The 20,181-nt window shown below is 35.3% G+C and overlaps 2 protein-coding genes across 2 annotated transcripts in view; both read left to right on the forward strand.

Annotated features, from left to right (window-relative positions):
* The window catches only part of LOC144977978 (low-density lipoprotein receptor-related protein 6-like), a 218,783-nt gene that overhangs the window by 73,954 nt on the left and 124,648 nt on the right, over window positions 1–20,181 (forward strand).
* LOC144977904 (uncharacterized) overlaps window positions 18,564–20,181 on the forward strand; it is a 15,117-nt gene continuing 13,499 nt past the window's right edge. Inside the window, exon 1 of the mRNA XM_078923318.1 lies at window positions 18,564–18,593. Within this exon, the coding sequence (XP_078779444.1) occupies window positions 18,564–18,593 (30 nt within the window). The remainder of the gene's footprint in view (window positions 18,594–20,181) is intronic.

Below are 20,181 nucleotides of genomic sequence, written 5' to 3' on the forward strand. Positions count from 1 at the left end.
CGAACTATCTATAGTCAGAACCTGCAGTGTATGCAGATTTAATGAATGTCTCATGTGGTTGACTGAATTCTTTTTGGGCTAGAGAATCTCCCTTTTCCTTGTCTATAGCATTTGTGGTCCTTGCCATTGAGTGTTGTGATGTTTTGGAATAAATCCATGCTTGGATCCTTTGCTGTGAAGGAATTAGCCAGATAAAGGATTTATATTTTTCTGAAAGGTTGATTTTTTCCCCCATGTAAATTGTAAATCATCTCTCTGTTGATGATAATTGCTTTTTGTTTATTTATTATTGTATTATTATTATTATTATTATTATTATTATTATTATTATTATTATTATTATTATTATTATTATTATTATTATTATTATTATTATTATTATTATTATTGTTGTTGTTACTGCTGCTGTTTAAGGGGGTCTCATTTTGCAGCGGTCTTGTACTGGCCTCGGAAGAGGGGAGGGGGGTGGGCATGATTCCTGTGGTCTCCCCCCCCTCCCCCCCTTCCATTGGAACCACTTCTTTTCCATATCATTGAGGTGTCTAAAATATAGTCTGACTCTCTGACTATCCACCCACCGTGCCCATTTTTTTTAAAAACAAGTACTGAAATGACCAAAAAATTTGCGAAGGTTATAAAAACTCTGACAATTTAATGGACAAGGTGATTGTGTCATAGTGCATTTCTCAAGAATGACTTTCTCAGATTGACTAAATTGATTTACATTGATTTTCAAGCATAGTCTGCTGACCAAATAATAGGCTACCGACACACACACCCCCCCCCCCCCCCCTCCCCCTCTTTTTCTTTTCTGTTTGTTGTTGTTGTTTTTGTTTTTTTTTTAGAAAATTTATTTTTTTAAAAAGCAAACAGTATTTCGATTTATTCTCCTTTCCGTTTGAATTGTTATACTCTAAGACTCAGACAAAGAGAAGACCATAATATTATGCTTTCAAAGCATTTTTCAGTGTGTGACAGTTAAAGATAAGTGATTAGTGGACACACACACGCAAACAGGCACACATATTCCATTCTGCGTACTATGGTAGAAGGGCACCTCCAACTACAATGTACGGTGTTACAGACACATTTGTTTTGATAGCTCTGATAGCTGCTTGTGGCAATCGTACACATTGTGTCGTTGATTGCACATTGACGTAAGTGACATTTGGTCACTTTAATGATTTATAAAATATATTGTATGTTATAATATATTGTATGAAACAGCTGAGAATAACTCGTGGTTTTGGGATAAATCAATATTTTAGCCCATACGATAGTCCGTACAATCCGTCATTACCATGCACTGTATCGAGATTTTTTTTTGTTTGTTTGTTTGTTTGTTCATATGAAGTATGTAAAGTGAAACTTGTTACTTACGATACTACGTGAAATTAACGACGATTTAGGTTTTATCAGTAAAATTCGGGTTCGTTGTTGATGCTCTCTTTGTTTGTTTTGTTTTTGTGGTTCGCTTTGTGTTATTTTTTTTTTTTTTTTTTTTTTTTTTTTAAATGTTTTTTTAATTTATTATTTATGACAAGTACTACTGATGGCCTCAATTTGAATAATTTTAATTATCTTCTTCTTCTTCTTCTTCTTCTTCTTCTTCTTCTTCTTCTTCTGTTTCTGCTTCTTCTTTTTCTTCTCACGTTCTTCATATGTTCTCTTGTACGTAAGCCAGTAACTCGCTAAGGGCATAGATGAGTCAAATGAGGACAGGTAAACTAAGAATTACTCGACAGACCAAGGATGAACGAGAGCACAACCGACATATGTTGTTTTAGATTCTTTACAGTAGTCCGTTCCCTTAATGGAAAAATTGTGCAAATCGTGTAACCAGCATGAAATTTTCACACAAAGTGCAGAATTTTATGAGGATTTCGAAAATAGGTGGCTCCAAGTTGAAATGGAGCTGGAACCAAGAGTTATTGCCCTTTAAAGGTGACAAAATACATTTTTTCAACATTTTATTTTTTTTTCTCAAAAAATTACGGTTTTATAAATATTTTATAATGATGTGGTTATTTTGGTATTCCCTTGCGTACTTTAGACTCAGAAAATATTTTTCCATTTGAATTTTATTGAAATATATAAGAAAATACGAAATTCAATTGGGATTTTTTTAGTAAATTTAAAGAAATATATATCTCCTTCCTGGAAACTGTTTAAATGGTTTAGAATATGACATATATTTGAAATGCCATGCATTTCAAAAACATTTTTTAATCTTCACATCCTCTAAAATCAAGCAATATTAATTTGATTAAAAAAAAAACAATAATAGACAATTCAACTGCCAAAGAAAGTACCCTTTCTCCTTCCGACACACACGTACAATCACTCTCAAACATAAGAGTACAATGTATTTCTATCATATAGGAAATAACAAGTTTAAATTTATATATATTGTACAATACATATTTATTCAATGAAACATTTTTTTTCTGTGTACATATTTAACAGCAGCATTATTATAGATTTACATCCCTTTTTAATTACATAGTTTGTTGAAAACATACAATTGAAAAACGTGTTTAAAGTCAATCATTGTCTCTAGAACATTGACCATTGCAGGCACATAACAGAGTACATGGAAGAGATGCCTTAACACAATTGCATCTTTTGGAGCATCCCTTTGATGAACAGTTACATTTAATCAGATTTTGTGGGGCATGTGTAAGGTCAGTCAAAGTGGACCACTTTGGCATCCCATCTTCTTTCCAACCAAAATCTGATTTGGAAGGAAGACTAGGGTCTTTAGCAAGAGAGCGTTTCCATACATAACCAGCTTGGTAAACTGCTCGATTTAAATGCTGTTTGAGAGCTTCACGAGTTGGTGGCATATTGTCTGGAAGGCGTGACTTTTTTGTAAAAAGTTCACGCCGGCATTCATTGACAGCAGATAAGTTGGTTGCTCTGTCAAACAACAAACAGACAAATCTCTGGATGATGTTGAAATACTTGTCTCTTTATAGAACTGGCAAATTCCTTTACTAGTTTCAGCTGTAATATCTTTTACCCTAGCATAGGAAATTGATAAACCCAGAGCAGACAGTTTATCAATAAGACCTTTCTTTCTGGTTTTGGCAAAAACCATGACTCTTAAATAAACGGGGATTGGGGTTTCCTTGGACAACTGTTTTCTAGTGCTACCTGAATTTTGCGGGCTTTTGTTGTTGTGGTTCAACATGATAAGCTGTGAAATTGTCATGGTATGTCGATTCTGATGACCAAAACTTAGCGAACACTGACCACTTCAAATGCCATTCACAATTTTCACTAATTTGTGTGGTACACTATTGACAATGCTATCATGATCTATATTGAGGGGCGATATGAATGTATGATTTCTTATTTCTGCTCTTATAATATCAACTGCTTTTTGTATTGCAAGATCATCATTTGAATCTAAATCGGCAATAGCTGCTTGTGAAATAAAATTCCCCTCTTTGAAAGTAAGCAAGACTTCCCGCCCATCCCTGTATTCCATTAAAGAAGGAACTATCGATAGTAAATTTTCTTTGAATCTAGTTTTATGTACATATACATCCGACAAATTTATGGCATTTAATTTTGACAAAAGTAAATTGTAGAGATCATTCAGCTTAAACACAACATTCGTGTCTGTGCGAGCTTGTTGTTGATCAATAAAATTGACAATATCCTGTTTGCATTCTGCAATGTGCGTTTTGTATTTGTTGTCTGAAGTATTTTTACATCTAAAATCGTCTGCTCTTCTGTGGAACAGTATAAGGCAAGGCTTATGATACTTTGCTTCCACCACAATAAGATCACCCTCCGCAAATACTCTAAGAATACTTGTATCTGAAAGAAGGACAGCTTCCTCGTAGACTTTTTGTGAAAGAGCAGGAGTCCGGACCTCAGTCAATTCCCCTTCACAACCCAGCAGTGTTTGCTTATATGTGATGTGTTTAATGTGCCTCTTGTATCAGGACTTGCAACTGCTTCACTATTACATTGATTTATCTTCTTTGCAAGCCTTTTGAGTTTTGATTTATGAAACCTGTGTCTGCAATTCTTATGGTAAAGTCCATCATTGTCTCTCAAAAAATTAGCAAGACATTTCACAGGTTGGTTAATATTGAATTTCAATGCTATTGGCAATCTACCTGAGTCATGAAAAAGTTTGATATCCTCAAAAATGGCAACATGAGTGTCTTCAATACAATTTAACATGGTTGCTTTTTTAGGGTTTGTGAGAGGAGAATTTTCAATGGTTTCTTGACAAAACAGGCACTTCGACCAGTCAATTTCAGGGGAGCTTGATCGAGTCTTGGAACTTTGTTCAGATTTTTACAGTCGACAATGGATGTCTGCCGCTTCTTTCCTCCTGCCATATTAGAGCATTCTAGGAAGGAAAGAAAAATAAATCAAAACCCCATGACATACTCAAGAGACAATATTTAAAATTATTTCCTACAAAAGTGTGAATTACGTAGTTTATCAAGTTACAGAAAATGTTACCATCTTAAGGCGATATAGGGTAGGTTGAGAGCTGACAGAATGAACAAGTTTGTGTGCGTGCGAGTGTGTGTGTGTGTGTGTGTGTATGCGTGTGAGTGTGTGTTTGCGTGAGAAAGGTTAAACACATATTAGTTGACGGGGCTTGGATATCTCAGTGGTAAGATTCTCTGCAAAACAACAATAAAACAACAACACACACAACGAACACATACTTCCAAATACCTGTTAGAATGGAACTTTAGTCCTTGCAATCTTGACCATTCAACAAATCAAACTAGCATTCCAATTTGACGAGGTCCCCAGGCATGATGCTTATTAATTTTAAGGAAACAAAGGACTGTGAGGCTGGCAAGTAGAAATATAACAAACAAGTCAATACACTGTTTTAAAAAACCAAACCTGAACATGCAAAAGGTAAAACAATGTGTGTGAATATTAGCGTGTATTGGTAGAATTGTGTGTGGAGATGTTCTTTTTTTGATCAACTGAGTTAATAATAAATTAGTTATATGTTCTTTTTTTGATCAACTGAGTTAATAATAAATTAGTTATGTTTTTTTCTTTCTCGGTCAGCAGTAATGATAAACACCGTTATTCTATCATCAATCATTGACAGGCTAATCTATATCTAATCGAATCTAAAAGGGTCTAAATTTAGTACTGACATAGCACATGTAACTTATATTATACTAAGATAGAAAAATATGTTCAGATCCAAGCATGGGCCATAATCTTACTCTATCTTTTGCATCCTGGAGGCTTATTGTGTGTGTAGAATGATATGACTGTGACTCAGCTTTGATCTGACCCAATTCTTTTTTTTCACAACTCAATTCTTTTGTCATACATTGCGCGATACTTATCGCACTAGCACGCGCATAAAGTAAAATAACATCACGATGATATAAGACATTTATAATAAATGAAAAAGATTGTTCCTTACCTTTTCAATGAATATCGATTGCACAAAATAAAATTGTAGTTTGTTGACATCGTTCAAAAGACAAAACTCATTCTCTCAGTTATTTTTTAGACAACACATGATGCCATTGTCGGTAGATGGAGCTGTCGTTATCTCGAAGGGAGAGGCGGTGACAGATGACAAAACCGCATTTCGATTTAGCATTATTGTACTGTACACAATGGTTGAAAGAAACCTCTTTAACTGCTTTAAATATTTTTTTTAGTCTCTTGTTGTTGTTTTTTTCGTTTACAGGCGCTAAGACATCCTAGTACATACTTAGTAAAGGATAGGTCGTCCTAATGACTCATAGTTTTGTTGCATGGGCAAAAAAAAAGGACAATTTTTATTGGGTTTTTTTCCGCGGTCAGAAGACAAGTTTTAAAATAATTAAAAGCTAGATTTTTGGTAAATAATAATGGAAAACATTAAAACAAACATATGTCCACGATCAAAAACAAATCAAGATGTTCTTAATGGGTGAGAATGTTTGTTTTTTATACTTTTGTCATCGAGCGCCAAAACGTCACAAAGTGCGCGTTTTCACTAGACTTTACGACGAATTTTAAGGTCTTTTCAATAAAAATTGTATTTGGAGCCACCTATTTTTCGAATCTTCATAATTTTCTGCACCAATTTGTATACTTAGTTTGCTGGTTACAAAAAGTGCACAAAACGCACGGAACTTGCCGCTAAGAAAACGGACTACAGTGTGTAAGTGTAAAGTAAGCAATGACCAGGGTAGGAGTATTATTGTTTCATATGCCGTCTTTTTCTCTCCATAACGCATGGGGGAGGGGTGTGTGTGTGTGTGTGAGAGAGAGAGAGAGAGAGAGAGAGAGAGAGAGAGAGAGAGAGAGAGAGAGAGAGAGAGAGAGAGGGGAGGGAAAGTAAATTAATTGGGCATGAAATAGATGAATAGTTTAATCGTTATAACATGATCTACAGCATTTGATCATACCATTAGCCTACAAGTCGCCGACACTTTTTTTCTTCCTTTTATTCTTTCTTTGCTTTTTAATTTTATTTTTTTAAAAAAAGAAGCGAAATGAAAGAAATGGCTCAATTGATAATAGGTGAAATTACACATAATGAAAACGTTTAAAAAGACGAGAATGAAAACAGTAATGTTGTTTTTGAATAAATGAAAAAGAAGAAGAAGAAAAGAATAGAGATTTTAATTTTTTAAACATAATAATACAATTTTTTTGGTGTTGAAAGTTTTGCTTTTTTGTTGTTCATTGTTATTATGGGACGAAGTGACTGGGTTTATTTGAGATTTCAATGAAGTTCCCATTCAAGCATTGAGGTGTCAGCATTACCGAGTATGCCTTGTCGATTGTTTGCACCCAGAATGAAAACAATGGGTGTCATACGGACGTTCTTTCAACACACGGGCGATTTTTTTCCTTCTCTTCTTGTTCAGACACGCGGCTTTGTTGTTGTTGTTATTATATGATTATTTATTATTATTATTATTATTATTATTATTATTATTATTATTATTATTATTATTATTATTATTATTATTGTTATTATTATTATTATTATTATTATTGTTGTTGTTGTTGTTGTTGTTGTTGTTGTTATTATGATGATTATATTATTATTATTTATTATTATTATTATTATTATTATTATTATTATTATTATTATTATATTATTATTATTATTGTTGTTGTTGTTGTTGGTGTTGGTGTTGGTGTTGGTGTTGGTGTTGTTGTTGTTGTTGTTGGTGGTGGTGGTGTGGTATTTTTTAAACTTCTTTGCAGCTCTAATGGCCCAAAGTGTCATGGTTACATTGTTGTTATGGCATGGAAATACACTCACAAACCAACGAAAAATATCCTCCAGTACTGCAATGTTAAAACGAGCCCATAATAATTGCGTCTGGTTATCAGCCCTGCAAATACGTGCACGTCAATATCATATTATATGATATTGCTGCTTGTGTTTTGTGGTGTCTCGGATTATACTTTTCAAGTGTTTAGCCTAATTTACCCGAAATTAAACTAATTAAATGTACTCTAAAATGTTGCGTAAAAGCGACAAGGAGGGCGTCTGAAAAACAATTCACAAGATTGAAATTAGGCAACGTATACAGAAATGCAGGTCTGACATCCGGACACCTTATGGGCCTAGTTTTACAATTTGTTTTAATGGACAATGTTTTGCGTCATTTTTTAATATATTTTTTTTTTAGATTTCCATTACAACAATGAGCCCATAAGGAATTGTGTTATCAGACCTGCAAATATGTGCACGTCGAAAGTAGGAATTACGAAATCTTAGATCTTAAAATAAGAATTCGATTTTAATTTCTCTCCTTACTAATCGATGTGCGAACTCCGTCGCTCAAACCTCGTATCTGTATGCAAATTTTCATATTTTTAAAAGGATTTACGGATGGGGGGGGGGGGGGTATTAAGTACTGTAACGTTCAAGTGTTTACTCCTTCTTCATAAGGTTTAACCCTCTCCCCACTAACTACAGGAAAATCGTCACAATCGTTACCTTACAGTGAACATTTTTCTTACTCACAAAATTTGAAGAAAAATCTTTGTAGTTTAAAAGAACTTAACGTTATTTTGTAGAACAAAATTAAGTTTAGCATGCTCTTAGGCTTGAGTTTTAATAAATCAATTATGGCGTTAGGAAGGCATGTCATTTTGATAAAAACCATTCATTATTGGCGTTTGGGCTCATTGTTGTAATGGAAATCTCAATAATATGGCGCAAAATGTTCCATTACAACAATGATAAACTAGGCCCATAAGTGGGTTCGGATGTCAGACCTGCATATACGTACACGTCGACTTGATCAAATTTTCATAGTTTTTATTTTGAATTTAACCAATTAACTGCCGTAATGTATAAACATTCGTATTTACTTCACAGTCCCAGGTTTGATTGTTTTAGCCAAAATAAGGTTCATTTAATTCGATCGCTATTTGAAGGAAGAGTTTTCTGGCCAAATTTTTAAATACGAGTTTTTCAGAGATTGGCGGTAAATTGGATCACCACGACATAATGAGATGGTTGGTTCAAGTGCAACGTGCACTTATTTCCAGGTCAGATAACCCAACATTTTTAATGAGCTCATTGTTATTTTGCGTTAAAAACAACGCAAAATACTTCCATTACAACAATGTTAAAACACGCCTATAGATAGTATGCGCTTGGCTAAGAAGCTCACAACATTGCCATCCGGAAGTATAACGGACCAACACACAAAACTCTTGTGTAACCATGAGCTGTTAACATGTTATAGTCTGGATAATACAGTTAGGTGAGTATTAATCCGCGGTTTTCTTTCCTTTCCTCGGTTTTCCTCCTCAGATCCTCGATCCGCGGATATTTCCTCCTTTTCCTTTTTTTAATATAATAAATCTTTAAAAAATACCTCCTTTTAAAAAAAATATATATATATATATAAAAATTTCCTCCTTTTACTGGACTCCGGGCGTTTTAAAATTGTACTCAAAAGAAGTCATCCTGCCTACTTTCCTGTGGTGCAAGAATATTCTAGGTGAGTTTTCCGTTTTTCCGAGACTTTTCCTCCTTTTTGACTTTTTGTGAGTATCATCACTGACTCATAAATGTGGATGGCAAAAAAAAAAAAAACAATCCTCAAGACCAGAGTGACGTCAACTTCTATCTGTATCTATCTGCGTTCGGTTATCCGAGCTGCTAATGTGTGTCTTTAATTCAAGTCATAGCAATCTAGAGAGCAATAGGCTTCAATAGTCGTGACGTCACTTCCCTTGTAATGACGCATAGTAACTTAGTAACCGGATCTAAACTATCGGAACAATGGCGGACGCCCCTTATGAAATACTTCTCCGACGAGCATAAAAGTGCATCCAAAGGAGAAAAACATTATAAATCTGATCATGTTATGACTTTTAGATATTCTGATCACATGACATGTGAAAAAGTTCTAATCAGCACGAAGAATAAAAAGTACCGATTTTCTTTGTTTAGAACCAAGTTGCTGGTTGCTGGGCGGACGTGACATCAGACTATTGAATCCTATTGGTTCAAGTGCAATGATCGTAACTTTACTAGATCTATCTTCATAACACGCACACATGTCGGCATTCCCTTTCGTTTACATTATCAGTTTTAGGCAGGCAGTCGCTGCCACCACGGCCGCTTATCTCGGGGTGACAATCTTGTGTGTATTTTCATCTGCTGCTACTGCTAATCTTTTGCGGGCCGGCCCCCTCTGCTCCTCTGCCTGACATTTTAATTACCTGCATATGAGCTGCCAAGGCTAGTGGTGTTCGACCTTCTTGTTAACCTTGTCATGGGGCGGGCAAGGAAACTATTAATGAGAGAGGGAGGAAAAGAGAGAGAGAGAGAGAGAGAGAGAGAGAGAGAGAGAGAGAGAGAGAGGTGTGTTAAGAGAGAGAGAGAGAGAGAGAGAGAGAGAGAGAGGGTGTGTTAAGAGAGAGAGAGAGAGAGAGAGAATAAGAGGAGTTTGTTATGTGTGTGTGTGTGTGTGTGTGTGTGTGTGTGTGAGAGAGAGAGAGAAAGAGGATAAGAGGTTGTGTGTGTGAGAGAGAGAGAGAGAGAGGGTGTGTTAAGAGAGAGAGAGAGAGAGAGAGGGTGTGTTAAGAGAGAGAGAGAGAGAGAGAGAGAGAGAGAGAGAGAGAGAGAATAAGAGGAGTTTGTTATGTGTGTGTGTGTGTGTGTGTGTGTGAGAGAGAGAGAAAGAGGATAAGAGGTGTGTGTGTGAGAGAGAGAGAGAGAGAGTGGTGTTCGACCTTCTTGTTAACCTTGTCATGGGGCGGGCAAGGAAACTATTAATGAGAGAGGGAGGAGAAGAGAGAGAGAGAGAGAGAGAGAGAGAGAGAGAGAGAGAGAGAGAGAGAGAGAGAGAGTGTGTGTTAAGAGAGAGAGAGAGAGAGGTGTGTTAAGAGAGAGAGAAAAGAGAGAGAGAGAGAGAGAGAGAGAGAGAGAGAGAATAAGAGGAGTTTGTTATGTGTGTGTGTGTGTGTGAAGAGAGAGAGAGAGAGAGAGAGAGAGAAAGAGGATAAGAGGTGTGTGTGTGTGTGTGTGTGTGTGTGTGAGAGAGAGAGAGAGGGTCTCACAGGATGTCAATTTTTTTATTGGCTCATAACTCCTGCATATTAGTATGTATAAGCCGGCGTTGGGGGGGGGGGGGGGGGGGGGGGGGGGGGGGGGTGGGACTTGACTTTTTTTTTTTGTCGGCCTTGCCACCGTGCGTGTGTCAGCTATTGACATTTTATTAGGTTTCACTTCGTTTCTGGCTACTTGATGCCTGTGTCAGCTGGGCAGGGTAGACTGTCTATGGGGTTATATTATGAATATTGGGTGTGAACTCGGATCATTACCAAACGAATCTATGCTTGATTGAAAGTTATAGAAGGAACGAAGTTCACGTCACTCAGTTAGGCCTTTTTCGTTGTTTTTAGACTGCCATTTTTATGATTAGTACTCACTAAATTCTATAGATAGTATGGAGTTGACGTCACTCGGGTCTTTGTTATTGTCAGTTTATAGTCAGGTTAATACAGTTCAGTGAGCATTACTTTTAAACGCGGATGGCAAAAAACAATAACAAAGACCCGAGTGACGTCATCTTCGAACTATCTATAGGCAAGTTTAAACCTTACAGGCTACGAGCGTTCTTTGACGCGGGATTTTCAATGGTACAACAGACAGATAAATGTCTGGTAAACATCTCCATATAGTCAGTATCTAGGTAGACGATAGTTGATCAGGCTTTTGATAATGGTAGAGACAAGAAATCACTTCAAACCAAATTATATTTTTAGTTTGCACACGTTCTAATAATAATAATAATAATAATAATAATAATAATAATAATAATAATAATAATAATAATAATAATAATAATAATAATAATAATGACACTTATTAGCTGTCATAATTTTAGTTTTAATGATACATACAAGCGCGAGAACAAAAAAAAAATACAAATGCCACAGAATGGTGCGGTCGTTAAAAATTATTTGAAGTTAGCATCTCCTATCAGTTTGTTTGTTTTTTTTTAACAAAAAAGGTCTCGGCTCTCTACGCAGTTCTGAGTAAGGAATGACAGAAAAGAAAAGAAAGAAGAGAAAGAATCCGTTTATCCTCTTTTCGTTCCGCTGAGGTGTTAAACCAGGCATGGTAAGGCGGTGACACCTGTCAAATGGAGCACCCTGCCTACCACTACACGGCTGAGCGGCGTGTCCAGTTACTCGGCCAGCCGGTCCATTGACCAAACAACTTTGTTGTTTTTTTGTTTGTTTTTAAATGGCCAGAAATGGTTGACTTCAATAAATAATATCTTTGAATTGGCCAAAAAGGTTTTATGCTTACTTAGATTTGTTTGAATTAGTGTCCGTTTTTTAAAGACTTTTGGACAAGTTTGTGGGTCTATCTTAATACATAATAATAATAATAATAATAATAATAATAATAATAATAATAATAATAATAATAATAATAATAATAATAATAATAATAATAATAATAATAATAATAATAATAAAAATAATAATAATAATAATAATAATAATAATAATAATAATAATAATAATAATAATAATAATAATAATAATAATACTGATTAATGAAATTAATGATGTATGTAAATATAAAGTTGTTTTTGGTTGGGTTTTTTGTGGCCAAATTAATAAAAATGATATTTTGGTTAGTGTGCGTCAGTGTGTACTGTGTTCATTGTCTGCTTGCCCTCTCTCCGTGTTACAGTCATGGTGAGGGCCGGTCATAGCCTTCTTGACAGCCTCACCTCAGTTTGATGTGGGGCCAGGTGGAAAAGGACGGCCCCCAGATTGCCCCAAATTCCTTGTTATGAAGATGGTGAAGGCTTAGTAGTATTATATTAATATTACGTATGTGTCGGCACTGTAGAAGAAAAGAGGAGAGAAAAGGGGATGATGTAACTTACTGTAGTATCTATAGCAGAAAATAACAAGATTAACAAATATTTGGGGGGGGGGGGGGGGGGGGGTGTCGGCGATTTGTTTTCCTTTTTCTTTCTTTTTTTTTTTTTTTTGTCTTTCTTGCGTTGCGCAACATCTTAAAGTAAGTTGTAATATCATAGCTCCTCAGAGGCGTCCAGGTATGCCAAATGGTCGCTTGTCTGTCTTCTTCTCTCTCTCTCTCTCTCTCTCTCTTCTCTCTCTCTCCTCTCTCTCTCCTCTCTCTCTCTCGTCTCTCTTCTCTCTCTCTCTCTTTCTCTCTCTCTCTTTCTCTCTCTCTTTCTCTCTCTCTCTCTTTCTCTCTCTCTTTCTCTCTCTCTCTCTCTTTCTCTTTCTCTCTCTCTCTCTCTCTCTCTCTCTCTCTTTCTTCTCTCTCTCTAATAAAATAATAATAATAATAATAATAATAATAATAATAATAATACTTTATTGCATCCCAAAAAGGAAATTTTTTGTACAGACGTGTTATAATTTACACATAAGATAAAAATACAATGGAAATAGGATGTATATATATAAAAAAGGAACAGCTCTATAACCAGAGCTGCGCTTTATAATATGAATAATTTCAACACTGTAAAATAGTTAAAACTGTCACTATAAATTGAAAATTGAAAAGATTGCAAAACAAATAAATTAATAAATTAATATTTATATTTTAAAAAAGTAAAAATGAGAAATAATTATATAAAATGATTATTGCTTGTTGTTATAAAGCCTAATACTGGACGGCAGAAAAGATTTTCGGTGTCTCTCTGTTTTCGTTGAAATAGAGAAAGGGCGACCACTTCTTTCTGACATAATAATTGATGGTCTTAGTGGATGATACTGGTCATTTAATATTTTAGTTATTTTATTTATACAAAATTTCTCGTATAAAAGATCTACATCGTCAACATCATTTATATAGCGTTTAATGGATTTTTTAATATTTGAATTTATTTTGTTCCTTTCCACTGCTAAGCAATTGCCTCCCCAAGCTGTTATACAAAATGACAAAACACTTTCGATTACTGCTCTATAAAATAATGTGCAGAGGGTTTTATCTATTCTAAACTGAGAGAGTTTCGATAAAAAATATGTACGTCTGCACATCTTATGCCTAATTATTTTCAAGTGTTCATCCCACTTGAGCCTGTCATCAATCGTTACACCAAGGTATTTGTAGTGAGGAACTCGCTGGACGAATTGGTCCTTTAATTTTAACGGTTCTATCGGTTCCTTCACTCTCCTAAAGTCAATCACTAGCTCCTTTGTCTTGCTTATGTTAAGCTCTAGGTGGTGGGCATCACACCAAGACACAAATCTATCAATTTCTTGCCTATAAGCCACTTCGTTGCCATTTGTTATGAGGCCTTGAAGAGCGGTGTCATCTGCAAACTTTATTAAAGGTACACTCAGGTTTTGACTTCTACAGTCATTCGTGTATATTGTGAATAATACAGGGGACAATACACAACCTTGAGGAGCGCCAGTATTTGTAGTTATACAGGAAGATTTGTTTTGCCCTAATTGAACATATTGTGCTCTCTCCGTAAGAAATTCGAGCACCCAAGCAATTATATACTTGTTTAAATTCAGACTAGTCAATTTTTGAACAACCAACTGAGGTTGCATTGTATTGAACGCTGAAGAAAAATCTGCAAAAAGCAATCTGCAATAGCTTCTAGCGTGATCTAGATGCCTGTAGATGTTGTTTGTAAACAGCAAAATGGCATCCTCTACGCCACGTCCTGGTTTGTAAGCAAATTGATGACTATCACTCAATGGCATAAACTGATTCCTAATTTTAACAAGAACAAGTTTTTCTAAAGATTTCATGACTATTGAAGTCAGTGCAACAGGTCTGAGATCGTTCATAGTTTCAAGTTTTTCTTTTTTTGGAACAGGAATAATTTTCGAAGTTTTCCAAATTTCAGGGATTGAAACGCATTGGAGGGACCAGTTAAAAATATGTGTATAAATGGGGGAAAGCTGGTGGGCACATTCTTTTAATAGTTTTCCTTTCAATCCATCCGGCCCAGCAGCCTTCCTCTCGTTTAGTTTCGAAAATACGAATCTCGTTTCTTCTTCACTGACCTCAATAGTCATTTCATCTTCCAAAGCCCTGTCTAATTTATGTTTTTCATTTTCAATATCAAATTTGTTTGCTGTGTCAAAACGTGAATAAAATTTATTTAGAGTTTCAATTTCGATATCTTCTGATATAATCGTGGGCGTTGGATTATAGTTCACAGCAGTTTTAAGCCCCCGCCACGTGTCCCGTATATCCCCAGAAGAAAAGCATTTTTCAATTTTATTTTTGTACTTGTCTCTACAACTGGATATTACCCTCTTTATCTCTTTTTGTTTTGTTTTCAGATCTTTTTTGTTTCCACTAGTATAGAGAGTTTTCTTTTGGTTCAATAAAAGTTTTAGATCTTTTGTTATCCAAGGCTTGTTGTTAGGATAATTTTATTTCTTTTTTACAAGACACTAGCTGTTCACAGAATTTTAAATACTCACTCACACAGTCATTCAGCTCATCCACACTATCACATGATTCGATAAAAACATTCCAGTCAGTGCATTCAAAACAACCACGCAAATCTTCACACACACTTCCGTTCCAGTTCTGTACACTTTTCTTTACTGGTTTTACACGTTTAAAAACAGGGCGGTAGGTGGGGAGTAGCAAGAGCATGCAGTGGTCAGATAAACCTAATGGGGCACGGGGTAAACATTTATAACTATTTTTAATATTACACAGGAATAAATCTAATGTTTTTTTGTCCCTTGTCTCGCAGTCCACGTATTGATGAAGTCCCGGGAGAGTAAAATCGTTACATTGGTTAAAATCGCCAGTGACCATCAATACGGCATCGGGTGACTTAATTTGAATGTCCTGTATTTCTTTCCTCAAAATATTTTTCGCTGTGGTGTTGTCTGATGATGGTGGAATGTAGACGTTGACGATGATGACATGAGTATATTCCCGGGGTAGGTAATATGGTCGTGACGAAACAGTAATAAATTCAATATAATCGTCACAATACATTTTCTTTATCTGACAGTTATTGGGGTGGCACCATTTGTTGTTAATATATGTGCACACCCCTCTATCTTCTATCTATCTATCTGTCTGTCTGTCTGTCTATCTGTCTATCTATCTATCTATCTATCTATCTATCTATCTATCTATCTATCTATCTATCTATCTATCTATCTATCTCTAGCTTGAATTATCCGATTGACTCTATTTTGTTTATTTATTTTTATCGTTTTCTGTTTTTCCTTTTTCCTTTTTCCTTTATTTTTTTTCTTTTCTTTTCTTTTTCTTTTTCTCTTCTTTCTGTTGTTGATGGGCATTTGGCACGTGTCAGCCTGATGCCAACGTCCCTATATGAAGCAGGCCTGCAATATGGCAACCATATCATGATTGACAATATTATTATGGGACTGGAGATATTAAATAGATAACAAATAATAATGAATACGTAAAAGAAAAGGAAAACGCCCAGCGTGTCATGTGCCGAATCTACAAAATGTTATCCACCGTTTACAGTCAGAATACAAAACACTTTTGACTTCATATAATAATGATAATAATGATAATAATAATAATAATAATAATAATAATAATAATAATAATAATAATAATAATAATAATAATAATAATAATAATAATAATAATAATAATAATAATAATAATAATAGCCATTTGTATATGTTTCGTATATTTATTCCATTATTTATTTCATGAATTATGTCCACCTGGGTTCAATCAACGTATACTTACTTATTAGGTGTATAGACGAGATATACATATGTGTTTAATGATATCTAAATAAATACTAAATACATTTCTTTTTATTAACGTGTAATGTCGTTGCCTCTGTCGTTTTACTGTTTTCCTAGATTGTATTTTGTAATGGATCTTTGACATTGTCATTGTAAACTGATGTTGAACAGGTAGTAGGTACATGTTGTTTTCATAGACTTGTGCCACTACTACTACTATTACTAGTATTACTACTATTACTACTACTACTATTATTACTATTATTACTACTACTACTACTATTACTACTACTACTACTACTACTACTACTACTACCACTACCACCACTGCTACTACTACTACTACTACTACTACAACCACAACCACTACTACTACTACTACTACTACTACTACTACTACCACTCACTACTACTACTACTACTACTACTACTACTACTACTATACTACTACTACTACTACTACAACCACCACCACTACTACTACTACTACTACTACTACTACTACTACTACTACTACTACTACTACTACTACTACTATACTACTACTACTACTTATGAGTATACGCTATACTTACTATTGAAACCGGTTACCGTCCATTTTTGCCCTTGTCTCTAAGTCTTGCACCCTGTCCCTGACTCCGGCTTGTCACGAATTCAAACCCTTTACAAGCCAGACTCGATTTTACTTCACCATGCATGCTATTCTGTGATCAATCGTCTCAAAATGGTAATTGATATATATATATATATATATATATATATATATATATATATATATATATATATATATATATTTATTGGCGTCCACAATCTTCCCTTTTCTGGATTAATATACTTACTTAATCCTCTTCGGGCCTTGAGGCTCATAGGACATCCACCAGACATCTCCATTCTTTGCGGCTGGCTGCTTTTATGGTGTCTGTATTCCAGGACTGGCCTGCTTCCTTTATTTCTTTTTCCATGGTCCTTCGCCAAGTTTCTTTGGTTAATATGACCTTTGAAAAATATCATGGGCTTTTATTTAGAGCAGTAGTCTATATACTAAATTAAATTTGCTCAAAGCGCTTTGTAAGGGGTCCCCCAGCTAACACACACTCACGTGTAGAGTAGAACGAACATGACACATGTAAGGCGCCGTGTCACAAGTACTCTCATGTGTATGAATCGTAACACAATATGATTTTATAACTGACATTTGGACGACTTCCCCTTCTATTTACATTTTAGGAGCAGAATGCATTTTTAAAAAAATCCAACCAACCCCCCCCCCCCCCCCCCAAAGAAAAAAAAAAGAAAACCCCGAACAAACAAAGAAAACAAAACAAACAAATCTGTATTTTTTTCCTGAAATGAGGAACTGGGAATTATCCTATTTCCAGTTAAAATCGTATGTAGCGTTATGAGTCTTAAATCGTGTAGACCGCTGTGATGAAATTGGAACGGGTAAACAAAACCAGGAACCCCAAAGCATGTCCGTATTAATGCTGTGCTGGGGTTAAAAAAATAAAATCAAAACATCCGCCAGCCGGATATAACATCAACACACAAAACTATTTGTAACCTTGGACGTTTATAGTCTGATTATACAATTATGAAGACTACTCATAAAAATGGCTGGCTATAAACAATAACAAAGAGCTGAGAGACGTCAATTCCGTTCCTTCTACATGAGAAAAAAAAATATATTAAAAAATTTGAACGGCTGTTCAATTATCCAGATTGTTGGTGAGTGCGGATCCGTTGTTTTCAAGTCATTAAGTAACATAACATTTCCGGCAGATGTTGACATCGCCCATAGCAGCCGGCGAGCAAGGCATTGGAATAATTGTTTATATCATTTTATAATAATGATGATATTATAATGATAATGACGATGATGATATATTTTTATTATTATTAGTGTAATTATTATTAATATTATTATTATTATTATTATTATTATTATTATTATTATTATTATTATTATTATCATCATCATCATCATCATCATCATCATCATCATCATCATCATCATCATCATCATCATCATCATCATCATCATCATCATCATCATCATCATCATATATCATATCATGGCAACAGCAGCACATACGCTCCACATGTGCTGGCTGTACATCTTTTAGTTCATTACGTGTATTGTGGATGGGCGGATGAGTGAAAGGATAGATGGATGGATGAGTGAATGGATAAATGAATTAGTGGATGGATGGATGAGTGAATGGATGGGTGGATAGATGGATGGATGTATAGATTGATGAATGTTTGGACAGATGGATAAATGGATGGATGGACGGACGGATGGATAAATGGATGGATGGATGGACGGATGGATGGATGGATGGATAGACGGAAGGATGGATGAATGGATGAAGGAGGTAGTCCAGGTGGGCTGGCAGGCAATATCTCCGGGCATCATGCCAACAGTTTTGACAGCCCTGAGCCATTACTAGATTACTACTGCTTGCTGCCGCCGTAGTCTCTTACCTTAACCCTTAAAGACGGGCACACACATACTTTCTTTCAAATTGATTATTCCTGTCATTGAAATTGAATTGTATCTCTTTCTCTCTCTCTCTCTCTCTCTCTCTCTCTCTCTCTCTCTCTCTCTCTCTCTATATATATATATATATATATATATATATATATATATATATATATATATATATATATATATATATATATATATATATATATATATATATATATATATATATACTCACTTAACTCCTTCACTTATTCAATCACCTAATTACTGTACTTACTTTTTCATGTATATATTTCGTCATATAAAGCAAGATGTCACAGTACATCAACATGTTATATTATCATAGGCTACATACGTTTAATTTGTTTACAACTAAATACATTACCTAGGGTATATTTAATAATCACTTAGCTAAGTGCTTGTTTTTCTTTTTTCTTTTCTTTTCTTTTTCTTTTTTACTTCTAACCAAGTTACAATGCATACTTAACCGTTTTCACCAAGCCAGCCGTAAACGTAAAAGCGATGTGACTTCCTTTCATCTGGGCGGGGTTTCTGACCCCACACAGTGGGCAGGCAGGTCACTTACCGTGTCATGTTATTCCTATATCTCTGTCTTTCTCAGTTGCTTCCTGTCTTTTTCTTGGAATGAGATTACTCGGTTGTGTCCAAGCCCAAGCCGGAGTCATTGACATAGAGCGAAACAGTCAAATGTATAGCTATAGTTTTGGGAGATTGTATCCCCCCCCCCCCCCCCCCTTTTAAATCATCTGTCTGTTATGTACTGATACTTTTGTTGTTGTTTTGTTTTGCGTGTTTTATAATGCTTTGTAAACATTTGAGTATATTCCTCTTAGTGGGGACCTGTGCTTGTGTCTGGATGAGTGGTAAGTTTTTTTTTTTTTGCTTTTTTCGAATCTACATCTGTTCCATGCGTTTAACCAATTAAATTTTTCGTTGTCTTCCTTTTTCTCTTGTGCCCTTTTAAATTTTTTAAAGGGTTTTAAAATTTATTTATCTATCTCATTATCTTCCTTTTCACTGGTGTTGAAGTAACCTAAATTGTCGCAAGCGCCTTAAAAATTTAAATTTCCTTCCCAATTTTGGATTCCCTTTAATCACATCGCTGATCACAGGCTGCTTTTTCTCAAGTTTACATAACGGGAATCCGTGCTGTCCCATGTGGAGTAAACACGATTACCCCCCGCAAGGGGTTAAATACGACAGGGAGCGGGGGTCGGTCTGGTCGGGGAAAAGACAGCCCCGAAAATTGAAACTTTATTAGTCGTAGTTTGAGTCGAGGAGAGAATCCCTTAGTATTTTATTTTTGTTGTTGTTGTTGTTGTTGGGTTTTGGGTGATTTATACGGCTGTTTTATGTTTCTTTTTTTTTTCTCGTTTACATGTGAATCATACGAAAAGGGGAGGGGGGAGTGAGGGGATGGAGGAGGTGAGCGCTCACACATACACATACACAACACACACACACAG

Source organism: Berghia stephanieae, chromosome 8 (assembly GCF_034508935.2).
Source record: "Berghia stephanieae isolate SIO BIC M18660-M18661 chromosome 8, UCSD_Bste_1.3, whole genome shotgun sequence".
In the NCBI taxonomy this organism is placed as follows: Eukaryota; Metazoa; Mollusca; class Gastropoda; order Nudibranchia; family Aeolidiidae; genus Berghia; species Berghia stephanieae.